General features: G+C 35.5%; 1 protein-coding gene and 4 pseudogenes across 2 annotated transcripts; 2 read left to right on the top strand and 3 right to left on the bottom strand.

The window, feature by feature from the left end:
* Window positions 1-2,168: 2,168 nt before the first annotated feature.
* On the top strand, window positions 2,169-8,396 carry LOC120182577 (lupeol synthase-like). 2 transcript variants are annotated; one of them, XM_039187508.1, is made up of 17 exons: window positions 2,169-2,254; window positions 2,372-2,599; window positions 4,818-5,003; window positions 5,137-5,226; window positions 5,296-5,493; window positions 5,586-5,837; window positions 5,916-6,218; window positions 6,301-6,420; window positions 6,522-6,644; window positions 6,743-6,841; window positions 6,954-7,010; window positions 7,103-7,149; window positions 7,230-7,373; window positions 7,461-7,638; window positions 7,797-7,877; window positions 8,033-8,116; window positions 8,227-8,337. In XM_039187508.1, exons 2-17 carry the CDS (start codon window positions 2,405-2,407, stop codon window positions 8,335-8,337), a joined length of 2,268 nt encoding a protein of 755 aa, XP_039043439.1. In that variant the 5' UTR covers window positions 2,169-2,254; window positions 2,372-2,404. The 2 variants fall into 2 exon arrangements, with proteins under 2 accessions (XP_039043439.1, XP_039043438.1); XM_039187507.1 differs by lacking the exon at window positions 2,169-2,254 and having other exon boundaries at window positions 2,405-2,599; window positions 8,227-8,396.
* A 706-nt stretch (window positions 8,397-9,102) lies between these two features.
* Window positions 9,103-10,715, bottom strand: LOC120182562 (annotated as a pseudogene).
* Window positions 10,716-13,177: 2,462 nt separating this feature from the next.
* On the top strand, window positions 13,178-14,723 carry LOC120182553 (annotated as a pseudogene).
* A 1,183-nt stretch (window positions 14,724-15,906) lies between these two features.
* Window positions 15,907-18,177, bottom strand: LOC120182546 (annotated as a pseudogene).
* Window positions 18,178-21,494: 3,317 nt separating this feature from the next.
* LOC120182561 lies at window positions 21,495-24,563 on the bottom strand (annotated as a pseudogene).
* Window positions 24,564-25,723: the final 1,160 nt, after the last annotated feature.

Raw genomic sequence — 25,723 nt, 5'->3', positions numbered from 1 at the left:
TTGATTTTACTACAATTTAAGTATGATATTTGATGACTATGAGTGCCTATAAATATAGAAGAATCAGACTAGTTGTCCAAAACAAAAATATATTAATAATGAATTTAAATAAATGACAATTAGAGTTTAAAATTCAAATTCAAATCTAAAAAGAAATGTTACATTAATAGAAAAATATGTGCTACTAAAATAAGAAAATATATATTTACTATAAAAACATTAAAAAAGCATCCACTATTTTTATTAAAAAAATTAAATTAAAATAAACACAAAACTTAAATTAATTAATTAATTAATTAAATATGAGATAAAGAAGAAAACAATCAAAATTATAATATTTATAATTAAATAATTTTGAACTCTAATAAATGATGAGAAACTATCAAAAGTCCAAAGGGTGCATTATTTACCTAGGTTTGGCAACCATATATGACCTAATTTTTTAGCTCTAATAAATGATGAGAAGCTAACAGAACTCCAAATGGGGTAATTGTCACCGAAAGAAAGGAAAACAAAAAAAGGCTAAAAAAACAAATGAAATAGATTAAGTGGGAACGAATGTTAGAAGTGTGAAAAAAGATTTAATCTGATCGATCCAACTGAAAATTTTAGATATTCGATCTATTTTTTAATTTTGGATAATTCGGATTGAATGATTAAAATTTTTTTGAACATTCAGATCGGATAAATTCCAATTTTGGATTTTTCGGAAAAAAATGGGCTTTTAGATTTTATATAACATGTACCCAATAAATGAGTAACTCATTAACCCATTTAAGCTTTAGTACAATAAAAATTAAAATATTTGATTATTTATTGTGTGTGAGTAATTAAATATATATATATATATATATATATATATATAATATAGTAGAGGTATCGAATAAGTTACACTAAATCACAAAATTTAAAATTAATTTTTTTTTATCAAAATCTAGAATTTTTTTATATCCAAATTTTCGGATCGGATCAATTTTGATATTCGAATTTGCACGCTCCTAACAAACGCATAATTAAAGTTTTAGGAGGTGAATAATTTATAAAATTTCAGGGAGTAAAAATAGATTTTTAATAAAAATAATACATATAAAAAGTTTAAAATATATGATAATTTTAAATTTTCAAGGAGGCAATTGCCCCCACTCCCTAGGGATGGGCATGGGACGGGTTTTTGGTTCACCCGACCTGACTTGAGAACAAGGGAGTCTCCACCCGAGACCCGACCGGACCAAAACAAGGTTTTACCCGACCCAACCCAACCCGAATATATGACATAGAAACCCGACCCGAAATAAAAAATTATTTTTATTCAATAAAAAATAGTAACTTAATTGAAAAAAATTATATATACATGGGTATTATTGTAATTATCCCTAAATATATAGGGTAAAATTATATATATTTTTCAGGTCGGATCGGGTAGGATTTTTTTCACCCTAAACACAAACCCGACCCGAATACCACATCAAAAAAATCCGACCCGAGCCCGATTTTTAAAAAAATGACCCGATCGGATCGGAACCCGTCGGGTTCGGGTCACATGGCCATCCCTACACTCGCCCCACTCGGTCCATCCTTGCATACGACCTCAAATTATGATCCTTATTTTAAATTGGTACCTAAATTTTTAAACATTTCAACAACATCTCTAAACTTTGATTATCATTCTAAATTAGTCCTCAAAGTTTCAAACATTTGAATTTAATACTAAAACTATAACCTTCATTCTAAATTGATCTCCAAACTTTTTGAACATTCTAATTTCATCCCAAACTATACATATGCATTAATCACATCCACTATTAATAAACTTGTTAGGATAAATTATATAATTATATGTTTGAAAAAATGTAAAATTTAGGTTAAACTATGGTTGAAACTATTTATGTATTTGGACGAATTTGGGGATAAAATTAGAGATTTAAAAGTTTTTGGACCAATTTAGAATGATGGTCATAGTTTGGGAACAAAATTTGAATATTTAAAAGTTTAGAACCAATTTATAATAAATGTCATAGTTTACGGACATTTGACGGAATTAGCTCTAAAAAATAAAACGAAGACGTGGACAAATAAAACGACGCGCGTTTACTCGCTTCCCTGGCTTTTATAAAAGGCCGTTCATCTCTTCTTTCACAGAATATTGCACTTGGTATTCCACAATCCTTCTTCTTCTTCTCATTCTTTCTTCGTTCATAACAATATCCAGCTTTTCTTCTCTATTTACCCACAAATTCTTCTTATTCTCTGCCAGGTAAAATAAACTAAATAAACAGGGTTTAACCACGAGAACTCGTCTGCTCAACTCAATAATTAATTTTTGCTTATACATGTGATTAATGATGTTTTATTGTGTGGTTTGATAGTGAAGTTGAAAAAGAAGAAGAAGAAGCAAATATAAAAGATGTGGAAACTGAAGATAGCAGAAGGTGGAGCATGGCTGACCTCGGTGAACGATCACATTGGAAGACAGCATTGGGAGTTCGACCCGGACGCCGGAACCGCCGAGGAACGAGACCAAGTGGAGAAGCTTCGTCTCGAGTTCAAAAACAACCGATTCCGAGCCAAACAAAGCTCCGATCTCTTGTTGAGAATGCAGGTATTTTGTTTAACCTCACTTGTTTCTTATTATTTGCTTTGGAATCGAAGATAATAGGTTTCTTATCTAGAAACTCTTATTTTTATCATTTTTTTTACATTATGTTATAAATACTAAATAAATAAGTTATAAATGCTAAATTTTCTTGTATTCACGACACGGATGAATAAAAATATTATATAATATACGGGTAAAGCACACGAATGGTTTCCGACTAAAAGACGTTATTCTGTTAAATCTCTTGATTATTAAAAATTACATAATGATTCCTCGACTATACGACGTTACTTTATTGAGTTCCCCGACTATTAATAGTCACGAAATGATGACTTGATTATATTTATATATTCCAAACTCATCATTTTCCATTAATGATAGTTTGAGTTGAATGTTAACTTATTGACTGAGATATGATAAAATTTGATCTCATAATCTCAAATAATTTTACAAATCAAATAGTTATGAGATCAGATTTTATTATATCACAATCAACATGTTAATGTCCACCTTAGACGATCGTCAATTTTTAACGAAAAATGACGAATTTAGAACATATTAATAATCATGTAATCATTTTGTGAACTTTAATGATGGGATGACTCAATAAAGCAGTATTCTATAGTCAATGGACTGTTTTGCCCGTAATATATTTACAAAATTAATTTAGCAAAAGAAATTATATGAACCTATTGATTTTGTGTTTGATTCTTAAATATTGGTTTTATTGTAATCATATTAATAATCTTTACAATACTAGTAAGCATAGTTATGGGTTAAGTTAATAACTGACGATTTCAACATATTATTTGAAGGTCCTATTGAATCGGTGACATTGATTAATTGAATATCGATTTAAGTATATTATATATATAATTAATTTTATTATTGTTTCATCTATGATAATATGTTAAATATATTTTTATTAAAATATTTTTTTATTTACATATAAAGTAGCATTTAAAATTATATAAACAAACAAAACAAAAAGTGATACAATATAAGAATAATTATTTGATTCACGAGAGATTTTTTTTCTCGAAAGATCTTAATCATATTTTATGTGTTCTTAGCATTTCAAATATAAATAAAATAAATAATAATAGATTAAAATCATTTATACAAAATCAATATTTAATATATCAAATAATGATTCACAATATAATATGACAATTATGAGATACGCCATGGTTTAATTTAATTTTAAATTTATAATAATTAAAATATTAATTAAATTAAGATATAATATTTAAATATTTTTTAATTCCTTAATTCGCGTCAATGTTGAGAGGAAAATGATAGAGACACATTAGAAATATTCAATTAATGTTTAAGAAAGTACCTAACTGTCCTCATGTGACGTGTCCTTAATTGTAACGCAAGATCTTGAGCGGCAGCAAATGTATTTATTTATTTATTTCATTTATATAATCTGCATTAAATATGCATAAAGTTAGCTGTTAACACCACACATTATTCCAAAATTATGATATGGTGATAAAAAAATATATATTATTCTATGAATTTAATGCTTATAAATAAAAGAGTTTATTTTTAAAAAATAAAGCTTTAAATTCAAGTCTTATAAATATTTTTTTCCATAAAATTTAAAGATTTAATCCAACTCTAAATATGTGATTATCGGATATCTAAATTTTAAAATTAGAAAAGGAGAGGAGGCCCATGATAGGTATAATAGAATAAAAGAATTGAGAAGGTCCGGCACTGGATCCCAATTGTAGCACAAGCAAGCCAATAATTTTCAGTAAAACAAAAGCCAAAGGTTCGGTCACCTTCTGAACAGGCGAGTTGGGAGTTGGGGATCAAATTATTTCGCCTAATATAAAACCAACTTTTTGTTTCTTCTTAAGCAAAAAGACAAGAGGATATGGAAATGCAGTCCCATTCCTACTAACGATGTTACAATTAAACAAATGAAGTGAGGTTTGATGTTCATTTTAGGGTTTAAGCCAAAGTCTTACGTGAGCACCTTGAACTATTTGCATGTATTGTATGTAGGGACGATTGTAAGATTTTATGTTAAGAATAAATTTCTTAAATTTTAAGGGGAACAAACATAAAATTCTAGGAGTAAAAATATAATATCAATAGAAAATACAAAAAATAACTAAAATATATGATAAATTTTAAATTTTCATTATGATTATCTCATCCATTCTCTCGGTTTATATCCCTAATTACATTATGTATGGTTTTGCAGCTTACGAAAGAAAATCCATGTGGGGTGATTCCATCGCCGGTGAAGGTGGACGAAGAACAACGGGTGACGGAGGAGTTTGTAACGGTTACGCTGAGAAGGGCTATCAGTTTCTATTCTTCTCTTCAAGCTCATGACGGTCACTGGCCTGCTGAAAATGCTGGCCCTCTGTTCTTCCTTCCTCCTTTGGTAAATTTCCACCCTAAATAAATTAGTTCGAAACTGGTCCATGTACACCTAGTCATTTTCATAAGTTTCATTTTTATTTCGTTTTTAATTATCACTGCAAAGTATATAATTATATATTATTATTATTATGTAGGTGATGGCGCTGTATGTTACTGGGGGACTTAATGCAATGTTATCTCCTGAACATCAAAAGGAAATCATTCGATATATCTATAATCACCAGGTACAGTATCGAAATCAAATCACCAATTGTTTCCATGATATCAAGCACGAAACCCTTTCTTCTTTGCAGAATGAAGATGGAGGTTGGGGACTACATATCGAGGGTCACAGTACGATGTTCGGAACAGCATTGAGCTACATTACCTTGAGGTTGCTGGGGGAAGGGCCCGAAGACGGCGAGGAAATGGCCGTTGCTAGAGGTCGAAAGTGGATTCTTGACCATGGTGGTCTGGTCGGGATTCCATCTTGGGGGAAGTTCTGGGTCACGGTATGTATGTATTGTATGTCACAAGCTTGTACATTCTAAATGCATAGTTAAACATTGTATTGGAAAGTAGTTTACATATGTGTAGAACACAGGTACTTGGACTGTACGAGTGGGACGGCTGCAACCCTATGCCTCCAGAGTTCTGGCTTCTACCGAACATCTTACCGGTTCATCCCGGAAAAATGTTATGCTACTGTCGATTAGTTTACATGCCGATGTCGTACTTATATGGGAAGAGATTTGTTGGTGCCATCACTGATTTGATTAAACAACTTAGACAAGAGCTGTATAATCAACCTTACCATGAAATCAACTGGAATGCAGCTCGAAACACTGTCGCCAAGGTGCTTGCCTTATCGTTACAGAAATCGATCGACATGTATGTATCCAAATACTAACGTTTAGTCATGGTTCTGTTTCAGGAGGATCTTTACTACCCACATCCTCTTATTCAGGATCTAACATCGGGTGTTCTCTACCATGTTGCCGAGCCGATACTAACGCGGTGGCCCTTCACTAAACTAAGGGAGAAGGCACTGGAAGTTGCGATTCGACATGTTCATTATGAAGACGAGAACAGCAGATACCTCTGCATTGGATGTGTAGAGAAGGTATTGTGTCTAATAGCCTGTTGGGTCGAAGATCCTAACTCCGAAGCGTATAAGCGTCACTTAGCAAGACTTCCGGATTACTTTTGGATTGCAGAAGATGGCTTGAAAATGCAGGTTAGAGATCAATCCCGTGTTTTAATACCAATGGCAAGAAACTGGGATAATTTGTTAATAACATTTACATTATGAAATGCAGACTTTTGGTTCTCAAATGTGGGATGCAGCGTTGGCCATTCAGGCGATCTTGTCGAGTAATCTAAGTGAATACTATGGACCAACTCTTCGTAAGGCACACTATTTCGTAAAAGCTTCACAGGTTAACTCTATAGTCTCTAGTTGCCAATATTGTTCTGCATCAGTACTAGTGGTCATCTGAACCTTGAAATGTAGCTTACTAAATTATGTTATCCTGAAAAGGTACGAGAGAATCCATCCGGTGACTTCTCCGCTATGTACCGACACATATCGAAAGGTTCGTGGACATTCTCCACACAAGATCATGGCTGGCAAGTCTCTGATTGTACTTCAGAAGGGCTAAAGGTAATACCCAAACTCCATTATAAAAGTAATTCCATGTTATCTGGACTTTTCCCCCCAAAACAAATTTTATGTACTGGCAATGTGTTTATGTGATACAGTGTGCACTCTTGTTTTCACAAATGCCAACTGACCTCGTTGGAGAAAAAATGGAAACCGAGCGACTCTACGACGCTGTCAATGTTATACTTTCCTTGCAAGTAAGAACCCAATGTTTCGTGATGTCTTACTTAAGATACAAGTCATGAGCAGAAATCCATTTCTTGTAAGAACTCATTCCTAATGATGCACATATTTGAACTTCTAATGCAGAGCAACAATGGCGGTTTCCCAGCCTGGGAGCCTCAAAGAGCTTATGGTTGGCTTGAGGTAATTCATTTGACATCATTTACACCTTTCATTCCTAGACTTATCCGGAACGATACTGTGTTTCTGATCAACTTTCCCTTTTTCTTTCATAGAAATTCAATCCTACTGAGTTCTTTGAAGACACACTCATAGAAAGAGAGTGAGTTTTCTCCAATGCAATTGATTTTAGCCAACAGTATTAATATAATACTTCAACATCCACACTTTTTATTACTCTAGGTATGTAGAATGTACTTCTTCGGCAATCGAAGCCCTTGCACTCTTTCGGAAACTGCATCCCAAGCACCGGAGGGTCGAGATCGATCATTGCATAGCAAGGGGCATTCAGTTCATCGAAGATACACAAAATCCAGATGGTTCATGGTAGAGTGTAACTAATATTATCGATATGATTCAAGAAAGAACAATCATATATATATACATTATATATATGATAGTCTGATGAAACAGGTACGGTTGTTGGGGAATCTGCTACACTTATGGTACATGGTTTGCGGTGGAAGGGCTGGCAGCTTGTGGCAGAAACTACCACAACAGCCCTTCAATGCGCAAAGCTTGTGAGTTTTTATTGTCAAAGCAGCTGCCCAGTGGTGGCTGGGGGGAGAGTTACCTTTCTAGCCAAAATAAGGTACGTTGCTTCGAATCTTTATATATATTTTTAGTCATATCTGACGCTCGTGTTTAACATATGAATATAATGACATGACTTAACACGTATTTGAGTAACATAACATGTACAAACTCTATGAATAGCAAATACTTCAGTACTGAACTCCATTTTTACAGGTATATACCAACTTGGAGGGCAACCGTGCAAATTTGGTTCAAACAGCATGGGCATTGTTATCCCTCATTGATGCTGGACAGGTGAGTCTAAAGTTCCCTGTAACTCTTTATTTTTTTAGTATTCATGTTGGACATTTAAACATATTTGTATCATATACATACTTGTACTTAACACGAGTCGAATAATTTAAATATTTCGAAACCATCTGTTGAATATGTTACATTTGTGTTTGTAGGCTAACGTGGATCCTACACCGATTCATCGTGGAATAAAGGTCTTGATTAATTCACAGATGGAAGATGGCGACTTTCCTCAGCAGGTAACATTTGAAAATACCTATTAGATACACCATCTTTTAAGATCTATACGTATCAGACATATTCGAAATCGAATTCCGAATTCGAATAACATAGATATTATTCACGACAGGATATTACAGGAGTATTTATGAGAAACTGCACGCTGCACTACTCGTCATTCCGAAACACTTTCCCCATATGGGCGCTTGGACAATATCGTCGGCGGATTCTATTTGCATGAATCTGTTTCATCAATACGACGAAAAAAGGACAATATTTATAGCTTTGTCTTTGAAATTGTAAAATGTGAACTCTGAAGCTCTATTTCTTGAAACAAATCTGTCAGAAAGTGAAGTGTATATCCAAAATAGTCCCCAAAAATGAAATTTACGCTCAAACGTTGATACGAAAGAACTTTTTCATGTAAAATATTCCATAGAGCCTCAATAAATAAATACATATAGTGTTTCCTTTCAAGGCTTGATATTCAATTTAAATTTGATTAAACATTGTTTTTTTTTAGTGATTCTAAAGTAGTATTTGTTATGAGTTCCCTCAATCATTTGACAATGAACATTCAATCAACCTTGCAGTCGTTGGTACTCGAACCCATAATCTCTATGAACAACAACAATTCATTTAATCATTGAGATAAGTTAGTTCGTGCGATTTAACATTGCTTTTAAATTTATGTTCGTCTTAAGATATGATTCTTCAATTAAACATTGGAAAATTAAATCTAAATTAAGCGATGATATGGAGAGTATTGATTGGTCATCCATTTTTTTAACGGAGTTAACGTTTTGGGTAAATGGTGTAATAATTTAAACTTCAGGAGATAATGTCCCAAAAAAATATTTTAAGAAAAAATCTGATACAAATTGCATAATTGAAGGATCATTATGCATTTAAGCCTAACTTTAATAATAAAATAATATAAAACGTCTTTTTTAACATTATATATTGGATTAATATGTTTTGAACATATTGCAATGGTGATTCGTGTTCAATGAAGGCTCAAACCAGGTTTGGGTAAAGCTCGAGTGTAGGCTAAGGGCAAGGAGAGCAGTTTCTTAGTCCTTCCAACATAGGCTCGTTTCGTCAAGTGATCGTAATCGTTTTCCTCAATCGCATCCAAAATATTCCTATACAATATCAACGACGACCAAACCTGCAAACACATTTTCACAATAAATTCATCTCAACTTTGTCCAATACTCGAGTAAACGATCGATGTCCGATTTGAGGCTCTCGGAGTATATATATACCGGCCATCGGCTGTCCTTGTCGAGCTGTGAAGGTCCCTCTTCAGCTAGATTGAAAAAGAACCTTGCCCTTACGATTTGCTCCTTCATGAAATCTCTCCAGGCATCGGTTACCTTCCTGGAGAACACGTCTTTGTCGGATAATCCGAACTGTGCGAGATCGTCTTGAGGAAGATAAACTCTCCCCCTCGAAGCATTGAAGAAACAAAGACATCGTCTCGGAATAAGTTCGGGGTATCGACAAGATCAAAGATGTCATCAAGATGAACACTTACTCTTCCCCTACATCTCGAAGAATGTTGGTCAACTGATTCCCAATGCCTAAGTAGAGTGCTGCATTATATATAGTAGGAGCCGAAACAGAGGATTCTGGTGCGATTCCCATAACCGGAACACTCATTATTCCCACGGTTCGTGCTACGTAGTAGAAGTAAAGGTAAAGTTCTTGGAAGCTTTCGTAGCGGGATTTTCTTGTATCCATTCTCATGCCCTCAATCATGTCCCTGAAAGGCTGCATCAGATACAGATAAAACTTCATTTGTTTCTGCGACAATCGATCGAATAAACAGATAACTCGATAAGTGTCTAATTATACCTTAATGTCTAAGGGAAAGCTGAAAACGGTATCGGATAGAGCAGCATCTAGCATGTCGTAGGGGCGACCCTCGAAGATATCTTCCAGTCTCTCTTCCTACCTCTCGAGTACCGTCGAACTCATGTAGTCCGCATTTGGTCCGTCAACCAGTTCATCGGTCCTCCTGCACCAAACTGCAGCCACATATTTTAGTCACGAAATTAATGTCTGAAACAATCAAATTTCAACGAACTAAATGATCTGCAAAGCCAGTAAGAGTTTCATGATTACCAAAAATTGCCCATATCGCCTTCTGCCGCTCCTTTGTCATCAAAAAGGTGCCTGCATGGTTGTAGAAACTGATTAACTATTCAAAAGATGTTCCCATTAAACAAACAAAACCGATGATCAATTGAAATGAGTATGGTACCAAGGTAGAAAGTCTTGGCATACTCCGCACAAATCGTCCTACACTTCTCGTAAGCCTCATCGATGAACATCGGATTGAACCGTGGTCTCCGGGATGTTCCTCCTTTGGAAGCAAAGTAGTTAGGCCAAGATTGCCTCCGGATGACTTCATGAACTCCCAAATCCATATCGGAAATGCATTGCTTTGTCGATCCGGGGAAGGCTACCGGTATTTTCGGAGCAGCGATCACTTGTGCTCTTGCCGTTGCGAGCATGGATTTCGGGACCTGTAAGGTTCCATTGCAGGGTCCGATACCAGGTTTAGATGTGAAGGATAATGTTATGCACATCGAGGATCCTAGTAAGTTTCACAGAGGTCTGGAAAAGAGATAAAATATTGGGGAATTGAAATGTTTGATCCACAAATCAGCTATGTTATTTGTCGAAAGAGGGCAACCCTTGTTCAGTTTCGGGAACCAGACGAGGAATCTTGTTGCAGACTGATGCCTTGTTTGATTTTTTACTTTGATTTTCATGTTATGTAGTTAGTCATGTTACGTTTATTTGATTATTTTATCGATTTATCTTTGCTTTGAATTTTTGAACTGAAAATTGATATACATGTCAGTTCGTCAACGCGCAATCATATGTACTTTTATATTAGTGTTAATGATGTTTACCATTCATCACCGACAATGATATTTATTTCCATCAATCATTTATTTGAGTTAATTAGTTGAATTTTTAATTATTTCTCTATATAATTATTTTTTATTACTTTGTGCATTTCTCTTTTTAAGAAAATATCTTACGAGGCAATTAGTTTACTCTTATTATTTATAATTTTAAAATATTTTCTTTTTATTTAATAAAACTAACCTATGTTATCAGTTCAAAAAGTTGATTGATAATATTAAAGTCTAGCTTTCGCATTGTTATTTTTAGCTTTAAAATATTCACAACAATAATAAGAAACCAAATATTTGAGCAACAAGAAAGGATTTGATCTTATTCTGAAAATATACCGGAAGTGTTCATAATTAATATCCAAAATGGACATGTTGTTTACAATGTAAAAAAATAAAAATAAAAATGTATTTTCTTATACATGTAATTAATCATTTTATTAGCAGTGTTCATGGTAGACTAAAGAACAAGTTGTTTATAATTTTATTTTTGGTATAATGTCAAAAAAATCCAACGTTTATTAAAATTGACATTTTGATTCGTATTCTTTTAAGTACTTTTGCTTCAATATTTTATTTTAGGGTGAAAAATCTCAAACATTTGGCTTTCATTATTTCATTTTAAGGTAAGCGTTATTCGTTAGTTAAATAATGATTTTTGAACTATGAAATAATGTTTTTATCCTAAAATGAAACTTTGGGGGTCAAAATGCTCAAAAAAGATAAGAGTCAAATGATCATTTTGATAAACGTTGAGGACTAATTCTGATATTACCCCTCTCAAATTTTATGCATGTTTAGAAAAATGATGAATATTATTTACCCATGAACAATGGTTAAATATACAAGGTAAGACATAAATTTTAATTTTGTGCAATTGTATTTATGAGATTTTAATTTAATTTTTATAAATTATAGAAATTATTGTTGATGTAGTATTATTTTATGTTTATATATTATATAAATAAAATTAATTATATTAAAATAAATGAATAATGTAAAACTGGGTGTACCTTATAATTAAAACTAGAGATGTATTTCTTATATAAAATTGTGAAGGGATTTATAACTTTGTATAAAAGTTAGAAATGAGTTGAAATATTTGTAAGAATGAGTTATATCAATCAATCAATTCAATAAATAAATAATTCAAGCAACTTGTTTAATTAAATTTGTTATACCCCAAATAATATATTTGGGTAAAATACACAAACAGTCACTAAATGTTAAAATGATTTTTTACACTGAAAAATTATAAATTATAAAATGATCATTAAATTTTTAACTTGATTACAAAATAGTCATTGCAATATTAACTACCGTTAATTACTATCACGGGATGACATGACATTTAAATTAATTAGAAATTTCTCATTTAACCTTCGACTAAAATTTTATTTTAAATATTTTCTCAATACTTCCAAGCAATAATTCAATTTTCGTGATTCCAACAAAAACAAGTAAAAGGATGGGTAAAAGGCCACGAGATGATACATTCGAACGCAATATCTAGGGACAGATCAAGAGGGAGCGGGTGGGGACTTTTGCTCCTAAAGATTTCAAATTCTTATATATTTTAAATATTTTCTTTGTATTTTTTATTGAAAATTTGTTTTCTCCTCTCTTAAAATTTTATAAATATGTCTCACTAACACAAAATCTTGCGTCCATCTCGGCAATAGCGATGAAGGTGAGTATTGTCGTATATGTATTCTACGAGCTAGTCTTGGTTGTAAGTTAATCGGATGTTCATAGTATTTGCAGGCAGGGGAGTATAGTATTGGTGAAGCGTGGGAAGGAGGAAGACAAGGGAGGCATGGGGTTCGAGGAAGATAAGGGAGGCATGAGGTTCATACTTTATTACATACTCTGTCTAGCTTTTGTATGAGCCAAAACAAACATAGATCAGTGACCATCTATGTAATTTAGCCTTTTTTTTCTTTTTAAGTTTCACTACGTTTACAACTTTTCAGATAAGTATGGGAGCTGTTGAGTTTGCTTATCACTTAATTTGCACTTCGATTCATTTCAGCCATATAAATGTTGATAACTTGTGTGGGCCATACTCCAATAATCATGGAGAAAGCCAACATGCAAGGCCTGTCTACTTGGCTTTTCAGATGAATTTATTCAACAGTTAGCTGATGCTTTGAAGGTACCTGCATGATCTGATGTTCAAATAATGGAGTGAATTTAGCATTCGAATTCCGGAACGAAATTTCAAAGCAAGATTTACATCATTCCTGATGGGAGTCTCCTATGATGAATCCCAGCAGATTTTAGACCACCAGGAAACTCTTCCGACCACCATCGTCGCCACCACAACTAAAGTTTCCAAAAAAACTATCTATCTTACCCTTCATCTTCCTCATCTACTTCGAGGTATCCGGGGGTGCATACGGTGCAGAGGAAGCCGTGGGTGCCGCCGGGCCGTTTTGTGCCATATCGGGGTTCCTTGTTTTCCCTTTCCTATGGAGCATACCCGAGGCACTGATCAGGGCTGAGCTTGCCACCTCCTTCCCCGGTAACGGTGGCTACATCATCTGGGCTCACCAGGCTTTCGGGACATTCTGAGGTTCACTTATGGGATCATGGAAATTCGTCAGTGGGGTCATCAACCTCGCTTCATGTTCTGTTCTTTGCATCGACTACCTCAAGTTAATTTTCCCAGTTTTCTCTTCAGGGGCACCTAGATACATTGCGATACCATTATTATCTTCGATGTTATCCCTGTTAAACTACACGGGCTTCGTTGTAATTGGCTATACTGCAATAATTTTAGGTGTCATTACACTTGTTCCATTCATATTGTTGGCCTTGATTTCAATTCCCAAGATTGATCCAAGTAGATGGCTCAGTCCGAGTCAAAACCCGAGTGGTTGGCCCAGTTTGAGTCAGAACCGAGTCCAAACCAATCGGTCGTTGTTTTTCAACGCCCTTTTTTGGAACCTAAACTTCTGGGACAACGTCAGTGCTTTAGCAGGTGAAATCGACCAACCCCAATAGACATTCCCCAAAGCTCTTTTCTTAGCAGGGATGCACACTGTTTTATCCTATTTAGTGCCTCTTTTAACCGCTACCGGGGCTATACCACCAGAGCAAGAGAAATGGGTCAATGGGTACTTCGCTGTTGCTGCCAAGATCATAGCAGGCGAATGGCTAATGATCTTTATCGAGATCGTGCCATTTTATCGACCATCGGATTCTACGAAGCACAGCTGACTAGCTGTGCGTATCAGCTTCTCGGCATGGCTGAGATCGGGTTTCTACCTCGATGTTTCTCGGTGAGATCCAAGTGGTTCAACACACCTTGGGTGGGGATTGGGGTCTCAACATCGATTACCATCGCGGTTTCTTATATGAACTTTGCAAACCTAATTTCTTCAGTTAATTTCTTATACAGTTTAGGGATGTTACTCAATTCGCATCGTTCCTTTGGTTGAGGAGAAAACTACCAACGATGAAGGGGCCATTTAAAGTGCCGATGGAGTTGCCTGGTTTGGTTATCACGTGCTTGATTCCTTGTGGGTTTTTGGTCTATATTATGTCAGTGGCCAATGGGACTGTGCTTTTGGTGAGCATTACAGTGACTGTGCTTACCATTTTGTGGTACTTCGTTATGAAAAATGTCGGCAAACCCAAGATGTGGACTGACTTGGTGGATGGAGACTTGCAGTAGGCGGGTGGATTAAAGAGTGTTGTTTAAGTAAGTTTGAAAAGTAACTATTGTACAAGAATCGGTGGCGTGTTGTGAATTGGTTTCATGGGATGGTATTATTAATGAAATTGCTTAGTTTTTTACTGCTGAAACCCAAGCTCTGTTGAGGGTTTATCATTTTTATTACATTGTTATTTGTGCCCAATTTTAAGGGTGTAAATATTGGACCCAAAAGCAACTTGATTGAGTGTGGACCAAATGCTGCATATTCAAGAATCTCTTTAAGGCATTGGGTCCCAAAAATAAGTCAGATTGGGTGAGCCTCAAAAAGCAGAGAACGTGAAGCTCTTTGCTGTAATTAATGAGCAGGATAGCAACTCAACAAAAGCTAATTGACTAAGTATGGACCATATCCTTGATCCATGAGCACGAAGTTAGGTGCCCGGTTGCGTCATGCGCATCTATGGCGTGTCACCTCTTGAAGAGCTTGCTTCTTGCATTTTAGCTGTTTCCGAAGTTGTGCCGGTGCCGGGCAAGTTTATGACTGTTATCCAATTGCTTTACAGACTCGTGTCGTCGTGCAACACCGTAATCGACATTGATCTTAGTTTTGTGTGATGAGTTAGACATGGTTTACATTGATCTTAGTTTTGTATGATGAGTTAGACATGGTTTGTTATCGGACATCAATCTCATAGCGCCTAGCCAATTTAGATGAGTTACGCAACAGGCTATAAATGAGACAAATCGAGCCTAAATATTGTTAAACTCGACTCAAAAAGTTTAAAGTCAAGCTCGAATCAATTCGAAAGCTCATAAGCTTAAAGTTGTTAAGTTCAACTCGAGTTCAAAAAAACTTTAACTTCAAATATTCTCAGACTTACCTCGATTAAAGCTCGAACTTATACCTTAAGTACATAAAATCTTATATTGTATTTAAAAAAATAATATATAAATGTTAAAATTATTAATTTTTTAATTTTTTAAAAAATTAAAATTTTAATATATTATTTTTTCGACTTACTCACAAAACAAATTTTTCAAATCAAGTATCAAGTAGCTCGTTTCAACTAGTTAAGAATTTGAATCTAACTTGAGCTCGAGTCGAATTCATTCAAATCAAGTGTTAACCATGATTTCATCAAATCGAACTCAAGTAATTTGTAATCTATCTCGTCTCATTTATATTACTTGTTACGCATGGTGCGTCACCTTGTAAGACATTCTCTTTCTCCTGGTACATACAAAATAGTATGTTTACACTATAATTTTCTAAAAGCATGGAACTAACCTAATTATTCTCCTCCATGAAACACTAGAACGAACAAAGAACCCTAATATACAAGTCCCCTTGAACCACATTTCACTCAATGATCCACTATTGCCTCATTTTTACTGCAAATATGGGGTCTACAAACAGTTTACTATTGCAGTTCACTTGCAGACAGCTGATAGGTTTTATATCAACATCAAACCACTGTAGATGCCAAGGAGTTCAGAATCGATAACCCTTAAATTTACTATGAATCTGGCATGCGGTTCAGTTCCAACTTGTTACTTCTTATATTGCTCCCTAAAGAATTACTCACGGATTATTTAGCAAACCGCAGCGTCCACTCCGCATCTATTTCATTGTGTTTAGCTTTATCATCTAAGTACAAGCGAGCAACATCGGAGATGAGAAGAGTACCTGTCATATAAAAAGAACAGCCACATATTCAGCATGATCATGCCATACAAAAAATGACATATTTTGCTCTAGCAAAATCATGATATTTGAAGCAGTTGCAGCATTGCAACTTCATTTTTTTTTCAAGATCTTGAAGATAACGTATTGTGAAGTGTCGAAACACAAATCGGATATTGTTTGCTGCTCCTAGTGCAAAAATTGCACCAAACTCTTTATTCCTCGCAGTTACTTGTAGGATATTCCTTTAACTCGACAAATAGCCTACTCATTAAGAAATGATAGACAAAATTCAAGAGGTACTATGAAACTTACAAGGGTCAGGGTTTATGAAAATTGCTCTGATTGCAGTTAGAACTTTTGTAATCGTTAGGGTCCTTTAAGATGTCCAAACTAAGATTGCCAGCAGCATCAACATTGCAGTGATATATTCGAGTTTTGGATACCACCTGAGAAATGATTCATGTAATCAAAAGGAAAATGGAAAAAAGTATGGAAGAAGTGCGACAAAAATTTCCCAAACAAAAGCATCAAGACATGTGTAGAGTAGAAGAAATTTGTTTAGTGTTATACATGTTAAGACCACAAAGAGTTCGCATGCATAAAGAGAACCTCGTATGTTTGCCTGAACTTCGAATCCAAAGTAAAACTCTCGATATTCGCAATACATGGTGGCCAAACATCAAGTATAGCTAGTGTATTAACATACTTGTGTATTTTTCAGGTAACCTGCCTAGCCTAACATCAAGCACCTCCCACTTCCATAAAACACGCCATCACCCTCTCCCTCTAACATAATTAAAAACTCGAGTAGCAATAGAGAGAAGAGAGAAAAGGTGTGAGAGGAGCAAGAGAAAAGATATGAAACCATAAATTATGAATACTTGATCCAAACAGCAATGTCAGATTATAAAAATATCGTAAAGCGTCTTCAACAATGTGGTTAATGACTAATGAGCATACCTTGGGAGGTTGAAAGGGATAATTACTCGGAAATGTCATATCAAGGAAAAATATGCCACCTTGGTATGGTGTTCCTAGAAACAAGAACATTAGGAAGCTTGTCAATATAGCTGAGTTTACCTTTTCACCAAACAACAACAATACCAAAAACAAAATACATGATTTGGGGAAGCTAGAATTAAAACCAAACTCATTCAAACATGGATCTGTTACAATTAAACACAGTCCCAAAACTTTTCAATTGTTTGTTTCTTCTAAAGAAATCTTTAATTGTGTTAAGTTCAACTAATTTTGCCTGCAGTTTTTCACCCTTTCTCCTTTTGAGCTAACCAAGTAAGCCTTAGGCTAACACTCAAACCCAAAGGAAACTACAACAGAACAGAAAGTTCAAGCATGAAAACAACAAAAACATGTAAATTAAACAAAAACCCAATTTCTAGAAAAGCCAGAATTATGCAAGTGAGCTTACAACCAAGAGATTTAACAAACACCCATTTCCCAGAAACGGAAGAATCCTAGGGAAAAAGTAAAAGGAGATATATTTAAGAAAAGGCAGAGAGAGAAGAAGAGTTGTAAACCAGGAGGACCAATGATGGTGGCGACCCAATGGAAGAGATTGTCGCCCTTGGGGGCAGCGGTGCAATGAGGAGGAGGGTTGGCGTTGAGCTCAGACATCTCCTTTTTATCCTCTTCCCTGAATCAGACACCGAGGTTGTCGAAACCCATGTTCCTCCGGCGGCAGTCGCTGTTGTTGAAGACGATGCTGATCTTCCCCGTCCTATCATTATTATTGTGATATTTTTTCTCAGTTCTCTTCTAATTTTTCTCTTTCAATCTCTCACAAATGCCCGCCTGAATCCCATCTCTCATATTGCTTTCTGTTGGGATTAATTTGAAATCTGGTGCTGATTCGCTGTTGATAATGCGGAAAAAAGTAAAGGTATAAAGTAATATTAGTCACTAAACTTAACATCTCTCAATTTAGTCCTTATTTGTGTACATTAGTCTTGAAACTTGATATTTTCCTTAATTTAGTTCTAAACTTGGATTTAATTTTCAGGTCATTGTAAAATTAGAATGTTATTATAAAACCTAAAGTTTTAAAAAAAAATCAACATGCATATATTTAAATCATTAAAATTTATTTAATTTTTTAAATAATGTTAGAGTGCCACTACCACAACAACAACAACAACAACAACACCTTATTCCCATATGCAATGGGGTAAGGGGAGATAGGGTAATAGACTGTCCCCAACGCCAAGATTAAGAGCAGCTTCCGTGAAAGACTTCCGGCAGTCAGAAAATTAAAAATAAAGATAAAATACAATGCATATATATAAATACATAAATAAATACATAGTTGAACAGTCTTCATATGCAGTCTTCAAATATTTGTCTGTAATGGAAAGTAATCATTGTAAAAAAATCTCTGCGTAAAAATCTCTGCATATAGACAGAAACGTAAGACCCGACTAAATTTAAAACGATGAAACATGAAGAGAATGATACACAGAAATCAACGTTAGCAAACTACGAGAAGGAATTAAGTCAAAAGGGTTAAAACCTAAACTAAAGCAACAATACTCTGTTATCCTAGTTCTAAGCCTACATAAATTCTAATGACAGAAACATATATAAAGTAGAAGTCATGAAAATAATTACAAAGGCATTAAAAGGAAGGCAGAGATGTTACACTCTATGTCTGAGACCCGCACTACTCGGTTACACTGGTCTTAAGTCTCCATACTTTCCTATCAGAGGTCATGTCCTCGGTAAGGTCTAAATCCTTCAAATCAGATCAAGCAGTCTTCTCACTTCCGCCTTGGTCGTCCTCTCCTTCTGACACCGTCAACTGTAATCAACTCTATCCTCCTGACCACATCCGACGGTTATCGCCTAAGGACATTCCCAAACCACCGTAGTCTTCCCTCCCTCAATTTTTCGGATACAAGCACCACCCCCAAAGACATCCTAATAGCATAGTTTGGTGTCATATCCCACAGAGTCCTACCACATGCCCATCGAAGCATTCTCATTTCTGCGGCCTTCATCCTTCTTACGTGATCCTTCTTGATTGCCCAGCATTCTGATCCATACAGCAGCGTTGGTCTTATTGCCATTCTATAAATTTTTCCCTTAAGTTTTAGAGGCACCTTCTTGTCACACAAAACTCCAGTAGCAGCCCTCCACTTTAGTCATCCTGCCTTTATACGATGTGTAACGTCATCATCTACACCACATCTTTATGTATCATAGACCCTAGGTACTTGAAACATTCTTTTGAGGGGATAACGTGTCATTCTATGCATACTTCTACATCTTCATCGATTTGGTTCCCACTGAAGTTTGAACATAAATACTCTATCATTTCAATATTGATCCTTAGACCTTTTTCTTCCAAAGCAGTCTTACAGGCAGCCAGTCTACTATTCAGCTCAGTTTTTGTTTCAGCAACTAGGACAATGTCGTTAGCGAAAAACATACACCATGGAACACCGTCTGGTGTCGCACAATAGATGTCGTCCATAATCAAGGCGAAGATGTAAGGACTAAGAGCCGACCCCTGGTGGAGTCCGATTTCCACCGGGAATGCCTTGGTGTCACCAACTGTAGTCCTGACGTAAGTAGTAGATCTACTGTACATATCACGAATCGCCCGGATATAAGCAGTTGGGATCTGTCTCGTTTCCAATGTCTTCCAGATCGTATCGCGGTGGACGCTATCATACGCCTTCTCAAGGTCAATGAACGCCATGTGAAGATCTCTATTTTTTCCCCTATATTTCTCCATAAGCCATCGAAGTAGATGAATCGCCTCCGTAGTAGACCTGCCTGGCATAAAAGCCAAATTGGTTTTCCAAAACCCTAGTAACATGTCTCAACCTACCCTCTATCACCCTTTCCCATAGCTTCATGGTATGGCTGAGTAGTTTAATACCTTTGTAGTTGCCACAACGTTGAGGATCTCCTTTATTCTTATAGATTGACATCACCGTAGACTCTCTCCACTCCTCTGGCATCTTGGCAGTCTCTAAAATAATATTAAAGATGTTGGTCAACCACTTTACTCCCTCTTCTCCTAGGGCCAACCACACAGTGATAAGAATTTGATCTGGACCGACCGCTTTGTCCCTTCCCATCTTTCTAAGAGTCATTTTGACTTCCTCAAACCCAATTCTACTTGTAGGACAGTCATTGACCGTAGTATGATAGTCGGCTGACCCATCAACGGTACTATGTCTACAGGTAGAGACACCGTCATTAAATAAACCAAAGAAATAACTACCCCAAGCCCTCTTAATATCATGATCTTTCACTACAAGAACACCATTGTTGTCCTTAATAAACCTAATGCTACCTAAATCTTTTTTTCTTATTTTCCCTGGATTTTGCAAGCCTGAAGATGTCGTTTTGTCCTTCCTTGGTGTCTAATCTTTTGTACATTTCCTCGTATGCCTTATCCTTGGTTTTAGCCACTGTTTTCTTGGCTTCCCGCTTTGCCTCCTTGTATCTTTGTATAGCTCTTGATCTTTCTTCGTCGTCATTGCATTGTAGAAACTCCTTGAAGCAAGTTTGCTTTGTCTTCACCTTTGTTTGAACTTCGTCGTTCCACCATCATGATTATTTATGTTCCTTGACCTTTCCTGTCGACAACCCAAGGGTGTTTTTGCCCACCTCTCTGATGTAATTTGTCATATTTTTCCATAACATATCTGCATTATTTGAGTTTGTAGTTCCAAAACCTGTATTAGACAAAATCTTACTCCTAAAGTCATCAGCTGTCGCTCCATGTAAGTTCTTCCAAAAGATCTTATGTTTACCAAGTTTAGCCCTCCTATGAGTGCTCTGCCCGTGGCGTATGCGGAACACCAAAACCAACAATCTGTGTTGTGATGCATATGCCTCTACAGGGAACACCTTACAGTCAATGCAAGCCCATCGATCCCTAAAATTTTCATGGCTAGAAATGGCAGCCTACTGCTACCATTAAACAACGCAATGAACTCCTGAGCAGATAACTGAAAGAGTAAGCAATAATGGTCAAGGATGAACAAGTGAATACCACTATGATTCATAGAAGATTATGATTCATAGAAGATTAAAAATAACAATCAGTTATTGTGGTTCGTGGCTCACGGATTTCGTCACATAATGATCTTCGGCCCCGACGAGGTTTCCGATGTTAGAGAAAGATTATGAAAAGACAAGCCGTTGAGAATGCAAACCGAATCTTCGATACCGAAAGCTTTGAACCCTCTCCCAGTGGACTTACAGGACCGAAATCTCCGGCAGGGAAAAGCCCTCTGCCGGCACTTGAATTAGAACTGTTTCAATAGAAGAAAAAGGTCATGAACCTATGTAAGGAGTTGATGATATGTAACACATTTAACTGTACAACATTTTGAACCTCACCTTCCCGTAAACATGCAGGACCTGTAACCTGCACAAGTTATCCACCAATGGAGTTATTAGCCAAAAACAAGAAAGACAGAGCAGGATATCATGACATGAAGTAGGAAAAGTATTACAAGTAAAGTCGAGAACTCGATTTCAGATATGGTAAAGATGATAGGAAGAATATCACAACACTCATCACAACGAAATCAAGTTTATATATAATATACATATGTTTATATTAAGACAGGACATTCTCTAGGAAGCAATCTTCACAGAGCAGGAAAAAACTCAGTTGAGGATGTAACGAATTTTAAAAGATCAAAATTACAGATAAAATTATTAAGATCTATGATGAGAAAACTTGTCATACTTACTTGGATCATCAGTGGTAACTGTGGCTGTCCCATCAAAATCACAAGTTCCGCCAACGCCAACGCTATGTGTTTTCTGATAATAATCGTTGTAAGCATAAGATGCATGGTTCTTGATGCTATTTGGGAGATAACATGGCTGCCCTGATTGTATAACACTGCAGTTGGTCTTTCCTTGCCCACATGCCCAGTTAAGCCCATCTTGCAACTTATCTTCACTGGCGTCGTCTTTCTCCACACAGAAAACTGAGGTAGAATTCCCCATAATCTGACTAGAACCACTCAAATCAAAGGAAAAACTGCAGTGTCGTTCGTAGAAAGCACCCCCCAGTTCTTCTCGGATACAGGCCCAGGTCTCTTGTCTTCATTAAACAATTCGTAAATGTATGTGTTGATGGGAATATTCAGCCGACTGGGCGGACCTGAATTATTGGAAACCCACCGGATCAGATTATTAATGAAGGTCCCAGCATTTTCCACAGTGGCATCAAGTTCATTGGATCAACCTTGTGAAGGCCATCCTGTTTCTGTGACAACAACGGGGATCCCAGAAAAGTTGAGAGCATCCATAGAATAATAGGTTGCATCAACCATCACATCGAACATGCTGTTATAGTGGAAGAGAGTGTTCAGGTCAACAATTTGTTTGACGGAGGGGAGAGGTTTGAAAAGTGCATAGTCAATTGGAAATATGCCATTTCCATTAGTGTAACCATAATAGGGATATGCATTTAACATATAATAGGAGTTAGTGTTCTTCAAAACTGAAGAAGCTGGTATATTGTAGAGTTTGGTGAGGCATTAAAGGCAGCGGTAGAGGGAGGAAAAGGCTTGGGGATGATGTCCAAGGACTGAGGGCTCGAGACTTTAACGTGAAAATTCAGATCGGAAGCAACAAGAGCTTTATGGAGGTTGTTCATAGCAGAAACTAAAACCGGTGCGACATGAGGGACTGAGGAAAGAACCTCACTGCCAACAGCAATGGCTGTAATGTTGGTAGCAGGCACATAGGATGCAACATTTTTGTTGACCCAGGCTGCTGCTGTTGATGTGGATTGTCCAATTCCTAGGACTTCCTCATTTGTCACACCAACTATTACTTCAACCCCGCTGCCTGCAAGGGCTTTCAGCATGTGAGAGCCAGCATCATAGAGTCGTACGTGAATGATTTGATAGGCTCTGATAATGGAAACAACATCTGAAGCTGACGGCATGCTGGAAACATCAGTGCCTATGTTTACCCCGACGAATGCACCTATAAAGTCAATAATCTATGTCAGTAAGAAGTAAGAACCAGCCAGAAACACAATTGCATGATAATTTTATGTAGATTACCTAACATTAAGAAGACCCTTGTAACTCAAATGAAGAAAAAAAAAATATGCCCCACTGGATTATTAGAGGTAAATTCATATAACATAATGGCAAATCCATTGTGCTCCATATTTTTTAGCTTATATTTGCTTCAAGGGTGATCTCCAGTGCAGTTCACACTCGATGAACTACCTGTCCTATCTATAAAAATCACAATATTTTTCTCAATTGATCTCCACGGTTCAAAAAGAAAAAATAGATACCTTCTTAAGGTTAAACCCAGGGAAAGTCCTAAAAATAAACAGAAATGGTAACAGACAGAACACAAGCATTTCGATATTCATTGGTCTTTAGATCTACGAAGCCATGTCTAGTAGGCACCTTCTAAATACTACGACAAGAGAACACAGACTGAACCTATTCAAAGTATTTATTACCAGTAACCATGACTAAAATGGTTTCATTGGTGGTATTTGATCCATAAAATGTACCCACAGTGGTTACTACCGGAAAACAAAAAAAAAGGTAAAACTAATTAAAAAAATCTAATTAACAAGAAATATCCTTTAAAATTATTATAATTTTACAGCTGATGCTTAGAGACTCAAAGGAAGGACTACCACAAAAGTAATAGCAGACTTGAATAATACTAAGCTTCCAAATAAAACTTGGCCTAAAAGATAAACAATCAATGAAAACTTCTAAATTACCTAGCACATTGGAAAACACGCCAATTAGAACCAGAAGCAAGCTTCCAAAACATCTCAGGAATCATCTGATCATAAAAAAATTCCAACCTAAATGAACTGTCTCAATCTGTTTACTCTAAGCCGGTGCTCAAATACTAAGATGTTCTGCAAACAAAAGAATCAGATATAGTAGACAATGGTTAGCAAATACTGAGAATTTATAGGAAAAAAGAAAACAAAATAAACTCATAAAAGCCACAAGAAATCCAAGAATATGGTAAAACTATGAAAATTGTTCACCTTGGTGTCTGAAACATATACATATCTTCTGAAAGGCAAATGCTAACTAAAAAGATAGTAAAAGTAAATTTCTATACCCATTACAGAGTAGACACAACAGTAAGTCCATTTCCTCAACAATAGTTGTCCTATATGAACATGCTGTTGACATTATGTCAAGGGAAATCTTAGAATTAGCAGGAGATATTAGGTCCAGACCAGACTCCACAGTGGTTTAAAACCTGTTGCGAATCTAATTTTGCTCATCAAAGCCAGTGTTTTAGACGTCTTGCACAAAGAAAAAGAGAAACGTATATGAAAAGAAGCTGAGAAACTAAAGTATCTAAAACACCCTTTCACATTCTGAGCATAAAAAATCCATTAATGACAAGCAATGCAACTGTGAAAGTAAAGTCTAGTTCCAAAATGCCCAGATGCAAAGGATCCCAAAGTTGCACTTTTTAAACTACCCAGTAGCCAACTCCACAAAATAAAAGACCCAGATAAAGAATTCAAGATAAGGAAGTTCTAGAGTACCTGATCCAAGTTCCCCAAGCTGCAAATAAAAGAATTCTGGGGAGAAAAACAGACAGAGAGCTGTAAAGCTTCAGCTGATAAAAGAAATATTTTATTTGCATTATTAAATACATTTTTCATTGTACTAAAAGAAAGAAAACATCTACTTACATTTGCAAGTAGAAAAAGCAGTACTTTAATAATAGAAATGAGTATTTCAAATGCAGAGTGAAGAAACCTCTGTGATGGCAGTTTGTGTTTGTTTGATCTTTGAGGTTCTCAGTAGCCAGTGACCGTTCCTGAAACAAAATGCTTTGGTGGTGCTCTGCAACTCTCTGTTGTTTTCTGGGTATCTTTTTCGCAATAATTTATATGAAGTGGAAAAACATTGCCAGAAGAAGAATTTAGAAGCAGCAGGATTTTTGTTTGGACACTGTATAGTAAATAAATTGATTATTAAATTAAATTAAATCAATTTCTTTTAAAACAGTACAATGTATCATTGTTTAAAACAAAAAAATATTTAGATCTAAACTCAACATACATGCAAATTATTCTGCTGGTACCTAGATCATCAAAGAAGAATAAATTTCCTTAACTACTAGAGCTTCTAATTTTATAATAATTGATTTATGAATTTTTATAAATTAAATTATTAATTATTTAAATAATATCAATGAAATTAATATTTTCAACAATTAACAAAAATACTGACACAATAATTACATAAAGTTACAATTACACACATAAATTTTATTATTGGCATTTTATCAATTTAATCATAAATTAATTTAATTTAATAATATCATTTTTATT

The sequence above is a fragment of the Hibiscus syriacus genome, unplaced genomic scaffold, assembly GCF_006381635.1.
Source record: "Hibiscus syriacus cultivar Baekdansim isolate YM2019G1 unplaced genomic scaffold, ASM638163v2 tig00112688_pilon, whole genome shotgun sequence".
Classification (NCBI taxonomy): domain Eukaryota; kingdom Viridiplantae; phylum Streptophyta; class Magnoliopsida; order Malvales; family Malvaceae; genus Hibiscus; species Hibiscus syriacus.
The sequence above is the reverse complement of the archived record's forward strand: the minus strand, read 5'-3'. Positions and strand labels throughout refer to the sequence as shown.

What these genes read in the sequence shown, in the direction of transcription:
- LOC120182577 (XM_039187507.1), top strand. Translation starts at nt 2,405, where the DNA reads ATGTGGAAACTGAAGATAGCAGAAGGTGGAGCATGGCTGACCTCGGTG. An exon ending in GTACTTCAGAAGGGCTAAAG is followed by an intron (nt 6,645 to 6,742) that starts GTAATACCCAAA and finishes TATGTGATACAG; the next exon opens with TGTGCACTCTTGTTTTCACA. An exon ending in ATGTTATACTTTCCTTGCAA is followed by an intron (nt 6,842 to 6,953) that starts GTAAGAACCCAA and finishes CTTCTAATGCAG; the next exon opens with AGCAACAATGGCGGTTTCCC.